This window comes from Heliangelus exortis, chromosome 6, assembly GCF_036169615.1.
Source record: "Heliangelus exortis chromosome 6, bHelExo1.hap1, whole genome shotgun sequence".
NCBI lineage: Eukaryota > Metazoa > Chordata > Aves > Apodiformes > Trochilidae > Heliangelus > Heliangelus exortis.
Genome location: NC_092427.1, coordinates 24,150,299 through 24,167,577, shown reverse-complemented (window position 1 = coordinate 24,167,577; position 17,279 = coordinate 24,150,299). Strand labels below are relative to the sequence as shown.

At 41.7% G+C, this 17,279-nt stretch overlaps 1 protein-coding gene across 3 annotated transcripts in view; it reads right to left on the bottom strand.

Annotated features, from left to right (window-relative positions):
- Positions 1 to 17,279, bottom strand: part of TTN (titin) — a 237,288-nt gene that overhangs the window by 27,888 nt on the left and 192,121 nt on the right. For all 3 annotated transcript variants that reach the window (XM_071747224.1, XM_071747225.1, XM_071747226.1), the window contains one exon: positions 55 to 17,160. In XM_071747224.1, the coding sequence (XP_071603325.1) occupies positions 55 to 17,160 (17,106 nt within the window). The remainder of the gene's footprint in view (positions 1 to 54; positions 17,161 to 17,279) is intronic.

Here is a 17,279-nt window from a genome sequence, read left to right as displayed (position 1 = left end):
TAAAAACATATATCGTTTTAAGTATTAATATATTTTCTTCTTAGTGAAACATACCTGTTATTTTTGTTCCCTCCTTGGTCTCAGAAGGCACTCCAACACCATACTCATTTTCTCCAGAAACCCGGAAGTAGTAAATGGCACCTTCTTGCAAGCCAGTCACTTTGTAGGACAGACGATGACAGTTGTTTGTCACAGTGACCCATGCTTTTTTGCTAGCTTCTCGTTTTTCAATAACATAGTTCTTTACAGGAGCTCCACCATCATTTTCAGGAACATCCCAGGATAACACAGCAGATTCTTTAGTTATGTCTTTCGCTGCAATATTAGATGGTGGGCCAGGACTATCAAGAACTTTGACAACTAAAGTCAAGGTAGTAGTGTTCAGGATGTTTTGCAATGTTAATGTATATTTCCCAGAATCATTTCTTGTTGCTTTTTCAATTGTAAGAGATGTGCAAGTACTTGAAGTATCAATGCTTGCTCGGGTACGAAGATCAGTGTCTGCTTTGTTCCACATTACATTTGGGACTGGTTTGCCTCTGAAAGGAACAGTCATTGTGAATGATTCACCAGACTTTACAATTAAAGTCTTCCGCATTTCACTGTCAATATCAAAGGCAGGTTCTTCTTCTCTTTCTTTTGCCACCTGTGGTTCTGAGACATCACTTGGTTCACTGACACCCATTTTGTTAATGGATCTAACTCTAAAGATGTACTCAGAACCTGATACTAGTCCAGTTACAGTGTATTCTGTGCCTCTTAAGTTTTGAATTGCAGTTGTCCAGTCAGTTTCATCAGTTTTCTTATACTCCACTGTGTATCCTGTCACTGGAGCACCTCCATCAAACAGTGGCTTTGTCCACCCTATAGTGATATTTGACCTTGCAGAATCCATAATCTTAGGTTTAGATGGAGGAGATGGCAAGAAAATTGGATCTTCTGCTCGAATCAATGGTGTGGTTTCACTTGGAAGACTGAGACCAGCAGCATTTTCTGCGTAAACACGGAATTCATATTCACAGCCTTCACGCAGACCAGATGATTTCACTCTTAAATCATAAACTGGCTTTTTGTTTACACGAATCCATCTTAGGCTGGTTTTCTCACGCCTTTCAATCACATAGCCAGAGATCTCACTGCCTCCATCAGACTCAGGTCTTGCCCAGCACAAAGTTATTGAATCTTTGCTCACATTGGTGATCTCTAAAGATGTAGGTGGAGTTGGTACTGTAAATGGGTCTAGGGCTTTGACAGCCACACTTTCTAGAGGCTCACCAACACCATATTTGTTAACTCCCATCACTCTGAAAATATATTCATTACCCTTCAGTAGTTTTGTCACTTTACAGGAGGTTGTTTTAAGCTCTCCTTCACATAGTGTCCATGCAATCCTGCTGGTCTCACGTTTTTCTACAATGTAATAATCAATATCTGCACCACCATTTTCTTGAGGAGGTCCCCATGATAAATGGCATTTTTCAGCAGTTAGACCATTTATTTCTAATGGGCCTGCAGGTGGGCCAGGTCTATCAAGTACTTTGCAATTAATTGTGAAAGACTTCGTTCCTGCAACATTTTGTAATGTTAGTACATACTGCCCTGAATCACCTCGGATACAGTCTTTAACTGTTATTGCAGTAGTGTAATCTGTTGAGGATATTTCAACTCTAGCTTTGCCTTCAAGCTCCTTGCCATCCTTTGTCCATGAAACCACTGGTATTGGCCGTCCTGCAATATCAGCATTGACTTTAAACACTTCTCCAGCTTTCACAACCACAGTATCCCTGAATTTGGCATCTATCATAATTCTTGGAGCCTCTATATCATCCTTTACAGTGACAGGTCCAGTTGATTCAGATGGCTGACTGAAGAGTCCAGCAGCATTCTTTGCAATCACATGGAATTCGTATCGCTGGTCTTCTGTAAGTCCACCTACATCAAAGTATGTTTCTTGCACATTAGTAAAATTACACTTTAGCCAACGACCCTCTGGTAGCTCTCTGCGTTCAATAATATATCCTGTTACTTTAGCTCCACCATCATATTCTGGTTTAGTCCATTTGAGTGAGACACTTGTTCTTGTAATATTAGTAACTTCTGGCTGACCAGGAGGATCACAAGGATCTCTTGCAGCAACTGGTTCACATGATTTACTGCATTTGCCTATTCCAGCAATGTTTTCAGCATACACACGATATTCATACAGCAGTCCTTCATCAAGACCTGTAACTTTCATTTGTGTATCAGGTATAAGGCTCTTGTTCACTTTTGTCCAAAGAATGCTGCTTCTTTCTTTATACTCCAAGTGATATCCCAGTACTCCACTGCCTCCATCATTAACTGGGACCTGCCAAGTTACAATCATGAAAGCTTTTGTTGCATGTGCCACATGAGGAGTACCAGGTGGTCCTGGAGGCTTAAATGGATATTCTGCCACAACAGAAGGAGAATTAGCATAAGTGCTTTTTCCATAGCGGTTTTCTGCACAGATACGGAACTGATATTCTGAGCCCGTTGTGAGTCTAGCTACTTTAATTGATGTCCTTGCAACTGCTGCAGATACTACGACCCATGTTGTTGTGGTGGTTTCTCTCTTCTCCACAATGTAGTTGCTAATATGGCACCCACCATCATATGCTGGAGGTTGCCAAGACAGAGTTACACTATCAGAACTAACTTCATCAATATGCACATCAGTTGGTGGTCCTGGTTTATCAAGGATAACTACAGTTAACGAAGCTGTTGTTGTCCCAGCAGTATTTGAAAGATGTAATTCATAGTGTCCTAAATCTTCATTTGAAGCTTCCTTGATGGACAGTGAAGTTGAAGTCTTTGATGTCTGAACATTCACCCTGGTTGTCTCTTTTAAGGGATTCCCATCTTTCTTCCAGGTAACAGTTGGAAGAGGTCGCCCTCTGAATGGCACATCAATCTTAAGATCATCTCCTGCTTTCACAGTGAATGTGTTGAAAAGTAGCTCAGCAGATGGCTGGATTTCAATATCCTTTGCAATGACTGGGACACCAAGTTCTCTTGGATCACTTTTTCCTTTTTCATTAACAGCAATCACTCTGAAACTGTACTCTTCTCCCATACTCAAACCTGTTACTGTCGCCTCTAATGTTTTCACCTGTGTACAGGCACTCCATTTTATACTACCTTTAGTTTGCATTTCTACTATATAACCTGTAATTTTACTACCACCATCAGTCTCAGGCTTTTCCCATTTAATCGAAGCAGAATTGCGAGTCACATCAACAAGAACGACCTTTGCAGGTGGAGAAGGTGGTTCAGAAACTTTAATTGGGTCAGGTGTTTCTGCTGGTAAGCCAACCCCATATTCATTTACAGCTAGAACACGGAAGTAGTAACTGCATCCTTCTTGCAGCTGAGTAATTTTGAAGGAATTCTTTGTGCAGTTGCTTGTAACTGTGGCATATGCCTTTCTTGTGGATTCTCGTTTTTCAACTACATAGTTGGTAATTTTAGCTCCACCATCAATAAGTGGTGGTTCCCATGCTAATGTTACAAAATCTTTCTTCACCTCTCTGATTGTGAGGTTTACAGGTGCACTAGGTGTATCAAGCACTCTGACATTAACAAAAGCTGATTTTTTGCCACTGTTGTTTTCTAAAGTAAGATTGTATCTACCACTATCAAATCTATTCACATTGTCAATGACCAGCATGGTATAGGAACTGGTGACTTCAATCTGAGCTCGCTCACTAATTGTTCCTTCTGCTTTTTCCCATTTAACTTCAGGTTCTGGTCTTCCTTTGATGGTGACAAACAGGCGTAATGTACCACTAGCACGTACAGTGACTACTTTTCTGAGATCTGCATCGAGTTCAATTTCAGGAGGTTCAGTCTTGTCTGCTGCTATGACTGTACCAGGTATAGTAGCAGGCTCTCCTACTCCTTCTGAGTTGATGGCACAGATGCGGAAGTTATATTCCTGGTTCTCTTTCAGTTTTGTTACAGTGAACTGTGTTGCTTGTAGGCCTGTTGGTGGGGTGCAGGTAGTCCATTCATCAGCAGCAGCTTCTTTTGCTTCTACTATGTATCCCTTAACCGCAGCACCACCATCATAAATGGGCTTACTCCAGGCAAGGGAAACTGATGACCTGGAAGTGTCTGTAACCTTTGGATTACTTGGTGGTCCTGGTGGATATAATACATCACAAGCACGATAGAAAATGGATGGCTCACTGGGTTCCCCTACCCCTGCAGCATTTTCAGCAGAAACTCTAAATTCATAGAAATGGCCATCAGTAAGACCTGTTACCCTGAAACGTAAGTCTGTCAGCCTTTTCTTATTGCACTTGGTCCACCGAATACCATCTTTGTCTCGTTTTTCAAGAATGTAACCTTCAATTTCAGCTCCCCCATTGTCTTCTGGGCGACCCCATGTTACCACCATAGAATCTTTTGTGATTGCTGAAACTTCAGGTGTTGAAGGAGGACCTGGAGGTTTGTATGGATTACGAGCCACAACTGGCTCTGATTCCAAGGCTTCTCCAGTTCCATATTTGTTCACTGCCATTACACGGAAAATGTACTCATTGCCAGGAAGGAGTCTGGTTACTTTGTGGGTAAGAGCCTGCACATCTGTTGCTACTTGTGTCCATGAAAGCCTGCTTGTCTCTCTCTTCTCAATGATATAATGTGAGATACTAGAACCACCATCATGTGAAGGAGGAGCCCATGACAAGTGGCATTTTTCTGCAGTGACACCTGTAACATTCAAAGGTCCTTCTGGAGGTCCTGGCCTGTCAAGCACTTTTACAGTGATTGGTATAGATTTTGTGCCACCAACATTTTTGAGGTTGAGAGTATAGTGACCTCCATCTACTCTTATACAGTCTTTGACAATAAGAGTTGTTTTCTGAATGGTAGATTTAATTTCCATCCTTGCAGTTGCTTCTTCAAGGTCTTTACCATCTTTTGACCATGTAATGTCAGGAATAGGTTTTCCATGGATATCAGCTTCAAGAACAAAGGTTTCTCCAGCATGGACAACAATGACATCTCTGTATTTAGGATCCAGTGAAGCCCCTGGTGCTTCAATTTCATCTCTGGCAGTAATGGGCCCTGTACTTTCAGATGGCTCACTCAAGCAACCTGCTGCATTTCTTGCAATAACTCTAAATTCATATCGTTGGTCTTCAACAAGACCACTTACTGTAAATTCAGTTTCCAACACATTTGTAAAGCTGGCTTTCATCCAGCGACCATCTGGTAGTTCTTTCTTTTCTACAATATACCCAGTTATTTTGCTTCCACCATCATATTCTGGTTTTTTCCACTGCAGTGTTATATTATTTCTTGTAACAACAATGGCTTCTGGACGGCCAGGTGGGTCACAAGGATCTCGGGCAACATACAATTCTGATACTTTGCTGACTTTGCCAGTGCCAACAATGTTTTCAGCAGAGACTCTGAACTCATATTCAAGACCTTCTTCAAGGCCATCTGTTTTATATTTGGTGTCTGCAATTAGTGACTTGTTCAGTTTTGTCCAAAGAATGCTGTTTTTATCTTTACGTTCAAGATGGTAGCCGAGAACTTTGCTTCCTCCATCACTAACTGGTTCATGCCATTCTACAGTCATATGGTCCTTGGAAGCTGAGGTTACAAATGGGGTTCCAGGTGGCCCAGGCACCTTGTAGGGGTATTGCACAACAACTGGTTTAGAATCCAAATGAGAACTCTTCCCATACCTATTTTCAGCAAAAATTCTAAACTGGTATTCAGAACCTGTTTTAAGCCTTGTTGCTTTGATAGTTGTTCTTGCAACAGTTGCTGACACAGTGGTCCATGTGGTAGTGCTTGTGTCACGCTTTTCTACTATATAGTTGCTTATCTGACAGCCACCAGTATAATCAGGTGGATCCCATGATAAAACAACGAAGTCTGAGCTAACTTCGTCAAAGCGGACAGGCCCTCGTGGTGGGCCAGGTTTTTCTAGTACAATTATGCTCAGCTGCTCTGTTGCTGTACCTGCTGTGTTTGTTGCTGTTACTGTATATTTACCAAAGTCTTCCTTGCTACTTTCTTTAATATGTAAGATAGTTGATGCTGACGTATTCTCAATATTTAATCTGGTTGTCTGCTTCAGTGTCTGCTCATCCTTTGTCCAAGTAATAGTGGGTTTGGGTCTACCTATAAATGGTATTTCTACCTTCAGATCTTCTCCAGCCTGTACACTGTATGTATTAAACATCAGTTTGAAACTTGGCTCAATTGTCAAGTCTTTAGCTATCACAGGAATTCCAAGTGCTCTGGGATCACTTTTCCCTTTTTCATTGTAGGCAATCACATTAAACTGATATTCCTGTCCTGGACTCAAACCAGACACAACTGCATTGCATGTTTTGGTCTCACTAACAACACTCCATTTTTCTGTTCCTTTAGGTAGCATTTCAACAATATATCCCAAAATTCTACTACCCCCATCATGTTCGGGTTTTTCCCATGCAAGTGATGCACTTCTCTGAGTCACATCAGTGAGTGTTACTTTCCCAGGAGGCAGAGGTGGCTCTGAGGCTTTGACAGCATCCTTCGTCTCAGCTGGAACACCAATTCCAAATTCATTTTCAGCCATAACTCTGAAGTAATAAATTGCTCCCTCTGTAAGATTTTCAACTTTAAAACTTGTCTTGCCGCACTTAGCACTTACATTTGCAAATGCCTTCCTGGTTGATTCACGTTTGTCTATTACATAGTTCTTTACCTTTGCACCACCATCAATAATGGGTGGTTCCCAAGATAGTACAGCAGAATCCTTCTTTATATCTTTTACCACTAGGTTTTGCGGTCGTCCTGGTGTGTCCAAGACTTTTACTACAACAAATGCAGATTTAGAACCACTGCTGTTCTCCAATTTCAGAATGTACTTTCCAGCATCATTTCTATCACAGTTGTCAATTGAAAGTTGTGTGTAGTTTATGCCTTTTTCAATCTGAACTTTTTCTGTGAATTCACCTTCTTCTCGAGACCACATGATGTCAGGTGTCGGTCGTCCCCTGAATGGTATGTGAATTCTAGCAGATCCACCAGCTCTAACCACTATTCCTTTCCTTAGTTCTGAATCAATATCAAGTTCTGGAGCTTCAAGTTTGTCTTCTGGTTTAATAGTACCAGGAACTGATGCAGACTCTCCTACACCAATCTTGTTGAGGGCACACACTCGTAGTTTATATTCTTGATGTTCAATAAGCTTTTTGATTTCAAATCGAGTGGCACGAATACCTGTTTGTGGAGTAACAAGTGACCATTCATCTTCATCTTCTTTACAGATTTCAACAATGTATCCCTGGATTTCACAACCACCATCATAAATAGGTTTACTCCAACCAAGAGTAACTGAACATTTTGTGGTATCCACAACATGGACATTTGTAGGTGGGCCAGGTTTGAACATAGGGTCACAAGCTTTAAAGTAAGGAGAAACTTGGCTTGGTTCACCTATTCCAGCAGAATTTTCAGCAGAAACTCTGAATTCATATTCATGATCCTCTGTTAATCCTGTAACTCTTAATCTCAAATCTGTAATTCGGCGTTTATTGCATTTTATCCACCTGATGCCTGCTCGGTCTCTCTTTTCTACAATATAACCTATGATTTCACTACCTCCATCACTGTCTGGCCGGGTCCAGCAGACAGTCATAGAATCCTTTGTGATGTTGGTAATTTCCAAGGCCTTCGGTGGCCCAGGAACCACAAATGGATTTTTCGCCATTACTGGCACGGATTCCAGTGGTTCGCCTACTCCATATTTGTTAACTGCCATAATACGGAAAACATACTCATTTCCTTCCAAGAGTTTTGTTACTTTCAGCATTGTAGGTAAAACCTCTGAAGAAACAACAGTCCATGCTAGGCGACTAGTTTCTCTCTTCTCTACAATGTAATGAGAAATATCACTGCCACCATCATGAAGAGGAGGACCCCATGCCAATGAACATCTTTCAGCTGTAACTCCGGTCACTTGGACAGGGCCCTCTGGTGGTCCTGGCCTGTCCAGGACTTTTACATTTACTGGTACTGTCTTTGTTCCTGCAACATTAGAAGCTTCTAAAATGTACTGTCCTCCATCAACTCGAATAGCATCTTTTACAGTTATCAATGTGCTGAAATCTGTGTTCTTTATTTCACATCTAGCAGTTTCCTCAAGCTCTTTATCTCCTTTGTACCACTTTATGGTTGGTAGTGGCTTTCCATGAACATCAGCCTCAAGTCTGAATGTTTCACCAGCATTTACAATAATTGTTTCTCTGTACTTTGGATCCATTGAAATTCGAGGAATTTCAACTTCATCCCTTGCTGTTATTGGTCCTGTACTGTCGGAAGGTTTGCTTATTGCACCCGCAGCATTCTTTGCAATTACTCTAAATTCATATCTTTGGTCCTCAGTAAGACCTGTTACTGTGAACTGAGTTTCAATGATATTTGTGAAGCTAGCTTTCATCCAGCGACCATCTGGTAAGTCACGTTTCTCTACAATATAACCAGTAATCTTACTTCCACCATCATATTCTGGTTTACTCCACTGTAGAGTAATAGAGCTTCTTTTTATTATTATAGCTTCTGGGCGACCTGGAGGATCACATGGGTCACGAGCTACATAGCACTCAGAAACTTTACTTGTTTTGCCTATACCAACAATATTTTCTGCAGAAACTCGAAACTCATATTCAATTCCTTCTTCAAGGTTAATTGTCTTAAAAGTTGTGTCCTGAATAACAGTCTTATTCACTTTAGTCCATAAAATGCTGTTTTTCTCCTTTCTCTCAAGATGGTAGCCCAGCACTCTACTGCCACCATCATTTATTGGTTCATGCCACTGTACGACCATTGAGTCTTTTGCAACCATTGTCACAAATGGTGTACCAGGAGGTCCCGGTTCCTTGTAGGGGTACTGTGCTACAACTGGTGCAGAATCCAATGCAAAGCTCTGGCCATACCTATTCTCAGCAAATATTCTGAACTGGTATTCTGAGCCAGTCTTCAGTTTAGTCACCTTCAGTGTTGTTCTTGCAACAGTAGCTGAAACTGTTTCCCATACAGTGGTTGTGGTATCTCTCTTGTGAACAATATAGTTGGTGATCTGGCAGCCACCTGTGTATGCTGGGGGATTCCATGATAGGGTAATACTTTCTGCACTTATTTCATCAAACTTCACAGGGCCTACTGGAGGGTCAGGTTTGTCTAGAGTTATAATTTCAACAGAGGCAGACTTTTGCCCAACAACATTAGCCACAGTGATTTCATAAGTGCCACTGTCCTCCTTGCTAGTTTCCTTGATATTTAATATAGTGAGATCAGTCGAATCACTAACATTGACTCGTGTTGTCTGCTTTAATGGCTGGCCATCTTTTACCCAGGTAACGGTTGGTTTAGGTCGACCTGCAATTGGTACTTCTACTTTCAGATCTTGTCCCACTTGGATACTATAACTGTGAAAAGCAGGTCTCACATCAGGTTCAATCACCAGGTCCTTGGCAACTACTGGAACAGCAAGTGCTCGAGGATCACTCTTACCCCTTTCATTAACAGCCATTACTCTAAAAAGATACTCTTCCCCTTGAGTTAGGTTAGTAATAACTGCCTCAAGTGTTTTTACACGAGCACACTCTGACCATTTCTCGCTACCCTTGGCTTGCATTTCAACAATGTATTGTATGATTTTGCTGCCACCATCATGTTCAGGTTTAGCCCAGCTTAGTGAGACACTGTTTCTCGTTACATCATCCACTGTTATTTTCCCTGGAGCCTGTGGAACTTCAGCAACTTTAATTGGGTCGCTGGTTTCTGCAGGGAGGCCAATTCCATATTCATTCTCAGCAGAGATTCTGAAGAAGTAATAGCAGCCCTCCTGAAGCTGATCTACTTTCCATGAAGTCTTGTGGCAATTTGTTACAACAGCTGCATATGCCTTTCTTGTTGCTTCACGCTTTTCAATAATGTAATTCTTTATTTTTGCTCCACCATCCAAGAGAGGAGGCTCCCATGAAAGTGAAACAGAATCTTTTGTGATTTCCTTGATGTTCAAATTAACAGGTGCACTTGGGGTATCCAGTACTCTTACACTGACAAAGGCAGACTTTGTTCCACTGCTGTTTTCTAAAGTCAGAGTATACTTTCCAGTATCAAATCTGTTGACATTGTCTAGAACAAGGGAAGTAAAGCTGCTAGTGGTATCAATAATAGCTGCCTCTCTGATATCACCATCCATTTTACCCCATTTTACTTCAGGTGTTGGACGACCTCTGATGGGAACAAACAGTCTTAAGGAACCTCCTGCTCTCACATTTACAATTTTCCTTAATTCCATATCAAGGTCAAGGTCTGGTGCCTCCATCTTTTCTTCCACAATAACAGGACCAGGAACATCTGCATGATCTCCAACTCCTGCTTTATTAACAGCACATATGCGGAAATTGTATTCATGTTTTTCCACTAGCTTTTCTACTTCCATGTGAGTATTCTTAATTCCAGTTGGAGGGGTACAAATTGCCCATTCACCATCACTCACGTCACATTTTTCCACAATGTATCCCTGAATTTCGGAGCCACCATCATAGATTGGTTTACCCCATGAAAGGAAAACTGAAGATCTTGTAACATCCACAACTTTAGGATTATTGGGTGGACCTGGCTTGTAGATAGGATCACATGCTTTGTAGTAAGTGGAAGGTGGGCTTGGTTCACTAAGACCAGCAGCATTTTCAGCTGAAACTCTGTACTCATAATCATGATGTTCTATAAGCCCAGTCACTCTGTATCGCAGTTCACTTATCAAGTTTTTGTTACATCTTGTCCAGCGAATGCCTTCCTTATCTCGTTTTTCAAGGACGTAGCCAAGGATTTCACTACCACCATCTGAGGCTGGCCTTTCCCATACAACTATCATAGAATCCTTGGTAATGGCTGTGACTTCTGGTGCCTTTGGTGGAAGTGGCACTACAAATGGGTTCTTTGCGAGTACTGGTTCAGACTCAAGAGGTTCACCAACGCCATATTTATTTACTGCCATGATGCGGAAAACATATTCATTTCCTTCTAAAAGTTTTGTAACTTTGCAATTCAGGGTTTGTATGTTCGAATCAATGATTGTCCACACCAAGCGACTAGTTTCCCTTTTTTCTACAACGTAGTGAGAAATATCGCTACCACCATCTTGTAGTGGAGGCTTCCATGAAAGCACGCATTTTTCAGCGGTAACACCTGTAATCTCAACAGGTCCTTCTGGTGGTCCAGGTCTATCAAGAACTTTGACGTTAACAGGAACTTTCTTTTCACCAGCAACATTCTTTGCCAGCAGTACATACTGACCACTGTCAACTCTAATGGCTTCCTTCACACTGAGGCTTGTTGCAAAGTCGGTACTTTTTATTTCCATACGAGCAGTGTTTGTCAGCTCACGATCTCCTTTTAACCACTGAATGGAAGGTATTGGCTTGCCATGAACATCAGCATCAAGCCTGAATGACTCACCAGCATGCACTACGATTGTGTCTCTGTATTTTGGATCCATACTTATATGAGGTGGTTCTACTTCATCTCTTGCTGTAATTGCCCCTGAGCTTTCAGATGGTTCACTGAAAATACCAGCAGCATTGCGTGCTATAACGCGAAACTCGTACCTCTGGTTTTCAACTAGGCCAGTTACTTCAAACTGGGTATCAATGATATTAGTAAAGCTTGCTTTCATCCAACGACCATCAGGTAGCTCCTTCTTTTCAACAACGTAGCCTGTGATCTTACTTCCTCCATCATATACAGGTTTCTTCCACTGAAGTGTTACTGAGCTTCTTGTGACAATTACAGGTTCTGGACGACTTGGAGGGTCACACGGGTCATGTGCAGCATAGCATTCAGATGCTCGACTTGCCTTTCCAATGCCCACTATGTTTTCTGCATAAACTCTGAACTCATACTCAAGACCTTCATCAAGCCCAGTTGTCTTAAATTTGGTATCTGGAATAGGTGTTTTATTCAGCTTAGCCCATAGAATGCTGTTTCTTTCTTTGCGCTCCAAGTGATATCCAATAATCTTGCTACCACCATCATTGACTGGTTCATTCCATTGTACCACCATGCTGTCTTTTGAGACATTTGTTACAAAAGGTGTTCCAGGTGGACCAGGAACTTTAAATGGGTATTGGGCTACGATTGGTTCTGAAGTGAGGTAAGTACTTTTCCCATATCTGTTCTCAGCTGCAATTCTGAACTGATACTCACAGCCAGTCTTTAATCGACACGCTTTTATAGTTGTTCTTGCAACAGTAGCTGACACAATCTGCCAAGTTGTGGTGGAAGTGTCTCTTTTTTCCACGATGTAGTTATTGATAGAGCTACCACCATCATACTTGGGTGGTTCCCAGGAAATGATAATACTATCTGATGTTACTTCATCTACTTTTACTGGTCCAGTTGGAGGCCCTGGTTTGTCAAGGACAACAATATTTAGAGTCTCAGCAGCTTCACCTGCAGAGTTTGTAAGTTTAACTAAGTATGGCCCCACATCGTCTTTGCATGCTTCTTTTATTGTTAACACTGTGTTATTTTCTGAGCTTTCTGCATTTATTCTTGTAGTCTGCTTCAACGCCACATTATCTTTATGCCAAGACACTGCTGGTTTGGGTCGACCAATGAAAGGAACATCAACCTTTAAGTCCTCTCCTGCTAGAACACTGAAAGTGGTAAAGAGCAGTTTGAAAGCTGGTGGAATCACAAGATCTTTTGCAACAACTGGTACAGCCAGATGGCGAGGATCGCTGATACCTTTCTCATTCTGAGCTGAAACACGGAAGGTGTATTCTTCACCTTGGATCAATCCTGTGACAGTGGCCTCAGTAACTTTTACTGTAGCACAAGTTGACCACTTTTCACTGCCTTTGCTTTGCATTTCTACAATGTAGCCTAGAATTCTGCTACCACCATCATGTTCAGGCTTTTCCCAGGATAAGGATACACTATTTCTTGTCACATCCAACAAAGTTATTTTCCCTGGAGGAAGTGGTCTTTCTGATACTTTTATGGATTCTGAAGTTTCAACTGGAAGGCCTACTCCATACTCATTTTCAGCTAGGACTCTGAAGTAGTAGTTGCAGCCTTCTTGCAGTGAATCAACTTTCCAGCTGGTCTTGTGGCAATTTGCATTAACAGTTGAATAAGCTTTTCTTGTTGATTCACGCTTTTCAACAATGTAATTTTTTATTTTAGAGCCACCATCTATGAGAGGAGGCTCCCATGTGAGTGTAACTGATGATTTTGTAACTTCTTTTATTTTCAAATCTTGAGGTGCCCCTGGGGTATCAAGAACTCTGACATTCACAAATGCTGACTTGCTACCTGAGCTGTTTTCAATTGTCAGTACGTATTTCCCACTATCAAATCTATTTACATTTTCAACAATAAGTAGAGTATAAGAGCTTGTTGACTCGATGCTTGCTCTATCCAAAGATTCCCCATGTTCTCTTGTCCATTTTACTTCAGGTGCTGGTCTTCCTTTAATTGGGACAAAGAGCCTTAGAGTACAGCAGGCTCTAATAGTGACAACTTTGCGTAGTTCTGCATCAAGTTCAATCTCTGGAGGTATCATTCTTTCTTCAGCTTTTGGAGTACCAGGAACAAGAGCAGGTTCTCCAAGACCTTCAGAGTTCATAGCAAATATCCGTATTTTATACTCTTGATTTTCTTTCAGGCCAGTGATGGTAAAAGAAGTGGCCTTTAGACCAGCTGGAGGAGTTACAATCTTCCACTCATCTTCTTCAGGTAGTGCAATCTCAACCATGTAACCTGTGATCTCTGAGCCACCATCATATATTGGTTTGTTCCATGCTATTGTAATTGAGGACTTGCTGCTATCCAAAACACGAGGATTACCTGGGGGACCAGGCTTAAATACAGTATCACAAGCTTTATAGAATGGACTGGTTGGGCTTGGCTCACTGATTCCAGCAGCATTTTCAGCCATGACTCTGTATTCATATTCATGACCTTCTGTCAGTCCAGACACTTTATAACGTAAGTCAGTAACAACACGTTTGTTACATTTCACCCACCGCAGACCAGCTCTGTCTCGACGTTCCACAATATAGTTAGTTATTGGGCTCCCACCATCAGATTCAGGATGGCCCCAACAGACTACCATAGAATCTTTTGTAATTGCTGTAACTTCAGGTGTTTTAGGTGGATCAGGTGGTACATATGGATTTACTGCAAGAATGGGCTCTGATTCTAGAGGCTCACCAACTCCGTATTTGTTAACAGCCATAACACGGAACACATACTCATTACCCTTAAGCAGCTTGGTAACCTTCACTTTAGTTAATGGAACTTCTGTGGCTACGGCTGTCCATGCCAACCTACTAGTCTCACGTTTTTCAACCACATAATGGTCAATCTTTGCTCCTCCATCATCCAGTGGAGGAAGCCATGACAGCACACATTTTTCTGCAGTGACTTCGGACACAGCCAAAGGCCCTTCTGGGGGACCAGGCCTATCGAGAACTTTAACATTGAAGATGTGTTTGGCAAAGCCACCAGGATTTGTTGCAGTAAGTGTATAGGCACCGCCATCTCTTCTTGAAGAATCTTTATTGATAAGAATGGTAGAGAAGTCTGCTATTTTTATTTCTAATTTTGCTGTGTCTTCAAGTTCTTTCTCTCCTTTTGTCCACGTCATAGTTGGTGGAGGGCGGCCTGAAACATCAGCTTCAAGTCTGAAAACTTCACCTGCTTTCAGCACTAAGGTGTCTTTGTATTTAGCATCCACACTTATCCTTGGAGCTTCAATGTCATCTGTGCAAGTTATTGCATCTGAAGGCTCAGAAGGCTGACTAACAGCCCCACCAGCATTTCTAGCGATCACACGGAATTCATAGGCAGCATCTTCTGTCAAACCACTTACAGTGAATTCAGTTTCTAGTATATTGCTGAAATTAGCCTTCAGCCAACGACCATTAGGAAGGTCTCTTTTTTCAACAGTATAGCCAGTTATCTTAAAACCTCCATTATATTCTGGTTTAGTCCACTTCAGTGTAACTGCATGTCTTGTAATGTTCAGAGGTACTGGCTTCCCAGGTGGATCTATTTGGTCTAGGGCAAACACAGGCTCAGATGGCTTGCTTGGCTTACTCTTCCCAGCCAGATTTTCTGCTATAACACGGAATTCATATGCAATGCCATCAGTAAGTCCAGTTGATTTAAAGATATTTCCTGATACTGGCATTTTAGTTACAGTCTGCCAAAGAATGCCATTTCGTTCTTTTCTTTCAACATGATATCCCAGAATTGGGCTTCCACCATCAGTAACTGGCTCATTCCAGCTAATGGTCATGGTTTCTTTGGTGACTGCAATCACCTGAGGAGTGCCAGGAGGCCCAGGTACCTTAAATGGGTAGTTGGCAACTATGGACTCTGAAGTAATGGCTGGACCAATTCCATATCTGTTTTGAGCTTTAACACGGAACCGATACTCAACTCCTGTAGTGAGACGAGTGGCTTTAAATGTAGTGCGTATCACTGTGGTTGCCAATTCAGTCCATGTGGTACCGTCTGTTTGACGCATTTCTACAATATAATTACTTATTGGTACACCACCATCATCCAAAGGAGGCTCCCATGAGAATGTTAGAAAGTCAGATGAAATTTCATCAAATTTGATTGGTCCAGTAGGAGGTCCAGGTATGTCATGAACCTGAACTGTGATTACTTCACTAACTTCTCCAACGATATTTTTTGCTGAGAGTGGATACTGGCCACTATCACTTCGTTTACATTCATTGATGGTTAGTATGGTTGCAGTTGTAGTATTTTCGTAATTTACCCTTTGTGTTTGCTTAAGTATCTCGTCTTCCTTCTTCCAAGTCACAGTAGGTCTTGGACGACCAAGCACAGGGATTTCAATCTTGATATTGTCACCAGCTTTGGCAATGACTGTTTTCTGATAGATACCACGGAGATCAAACTCTGGTAGCATTGTTTGTTCCTTGATAATAACTGGCCTGCTTTCTCTTGGGGCACTTCTTCCAGCACTGTTAACTGCCATAACCTGGAATGTATACTCTTCATTTTCAGTTAGATTCTTTACTACACAGTCCAGTGTTTTCACAGTGGTGATGTGTGCCCACTGGTTGGTTCCCTTTCTCTGTGCTTCAATTACATAACCAGTGATCTTGCTGCCACCATCATGTTCTGGTTTTGGCCAAGCCAGGCTAACTGAGTTCCGTGTTACATCCATAATATTAAGGGTCTCAGGTGGGGATGGTGCTTCAGAAGCCCTTATTGGTTCTGCAGTTTCAGCTGGTTCACCAATACCATACTCATTTTCAGCCAACACTCTGAAATAATATTCACATCCCTCAGCCAAATTAGGAACTCGGAAAGAACACTTCTGGCAGTTTGTTGTGACTGCTGAATATGCTTTTCGAGTTGATTCACGTTTCTCGACAATATAGTTTGTTATACGTGAACCGCCATCTATCAGAGGCATATCCCACTGAAGGGTGATGCTGTCTTTGGTTATTTCTCTAGGTTTCAGGTTTATTGGTGGGCCTGGTGTATCCAAGACTTTCACATTTACAAAACCAGTCTTCTTCCCAGCAGCATTTTCAAGAGTCATTACATATTTTCCTGCATCATATCTCGTGCACTCCGTGACAATCAAGAGTGTAAAAGAGTCTGTATTTTCAATACTGGCACGTCCTTTGAGTGAAACATCATCTTTTGTCCATGTAATTTCTGGAGTTGGACGTCCTTTAATTGGCACGAAAATCCGAATAGTTAATCCAGCTCTAACAACAAGCGTTCTTCTTAGCTCAGCATCTAATTCAAAGTCAGGAATCTCTTCCCTGTCTTTGATTTCCACGCTTGGAATTATTGCTGGTTCACCAACACCAGCAGCATTCATGGCAGAGATTCTGAAATTGTATTTGGCTCCTGTCTGCAGATGTGCAACAACAAACTGAGTGATCCTTAAAGCAGTCCCTGTTGTGTCTTTTATCCATTCTTCTTCTCCTTCCTTTTGATGCTCTACTATATAGCCAGTGATGTCAAGACCACCGTCATAGTGAGGCTTGCCCCAGGCTAAAGATGCACTTGTCTTTGTAGTATCAGTCACTCTGGGATTTGCAGGTGGACCTGGTGGGTCTGAAAAAATAAGAAAAAGGCAAAACATTACATTAAGGAGGAAGTCATTCTTACTTTGTCTGAATGTGCTTCCTGCCCATCCCATACACTCTCAAAAAAGAACAAAAGGGCCTGATACT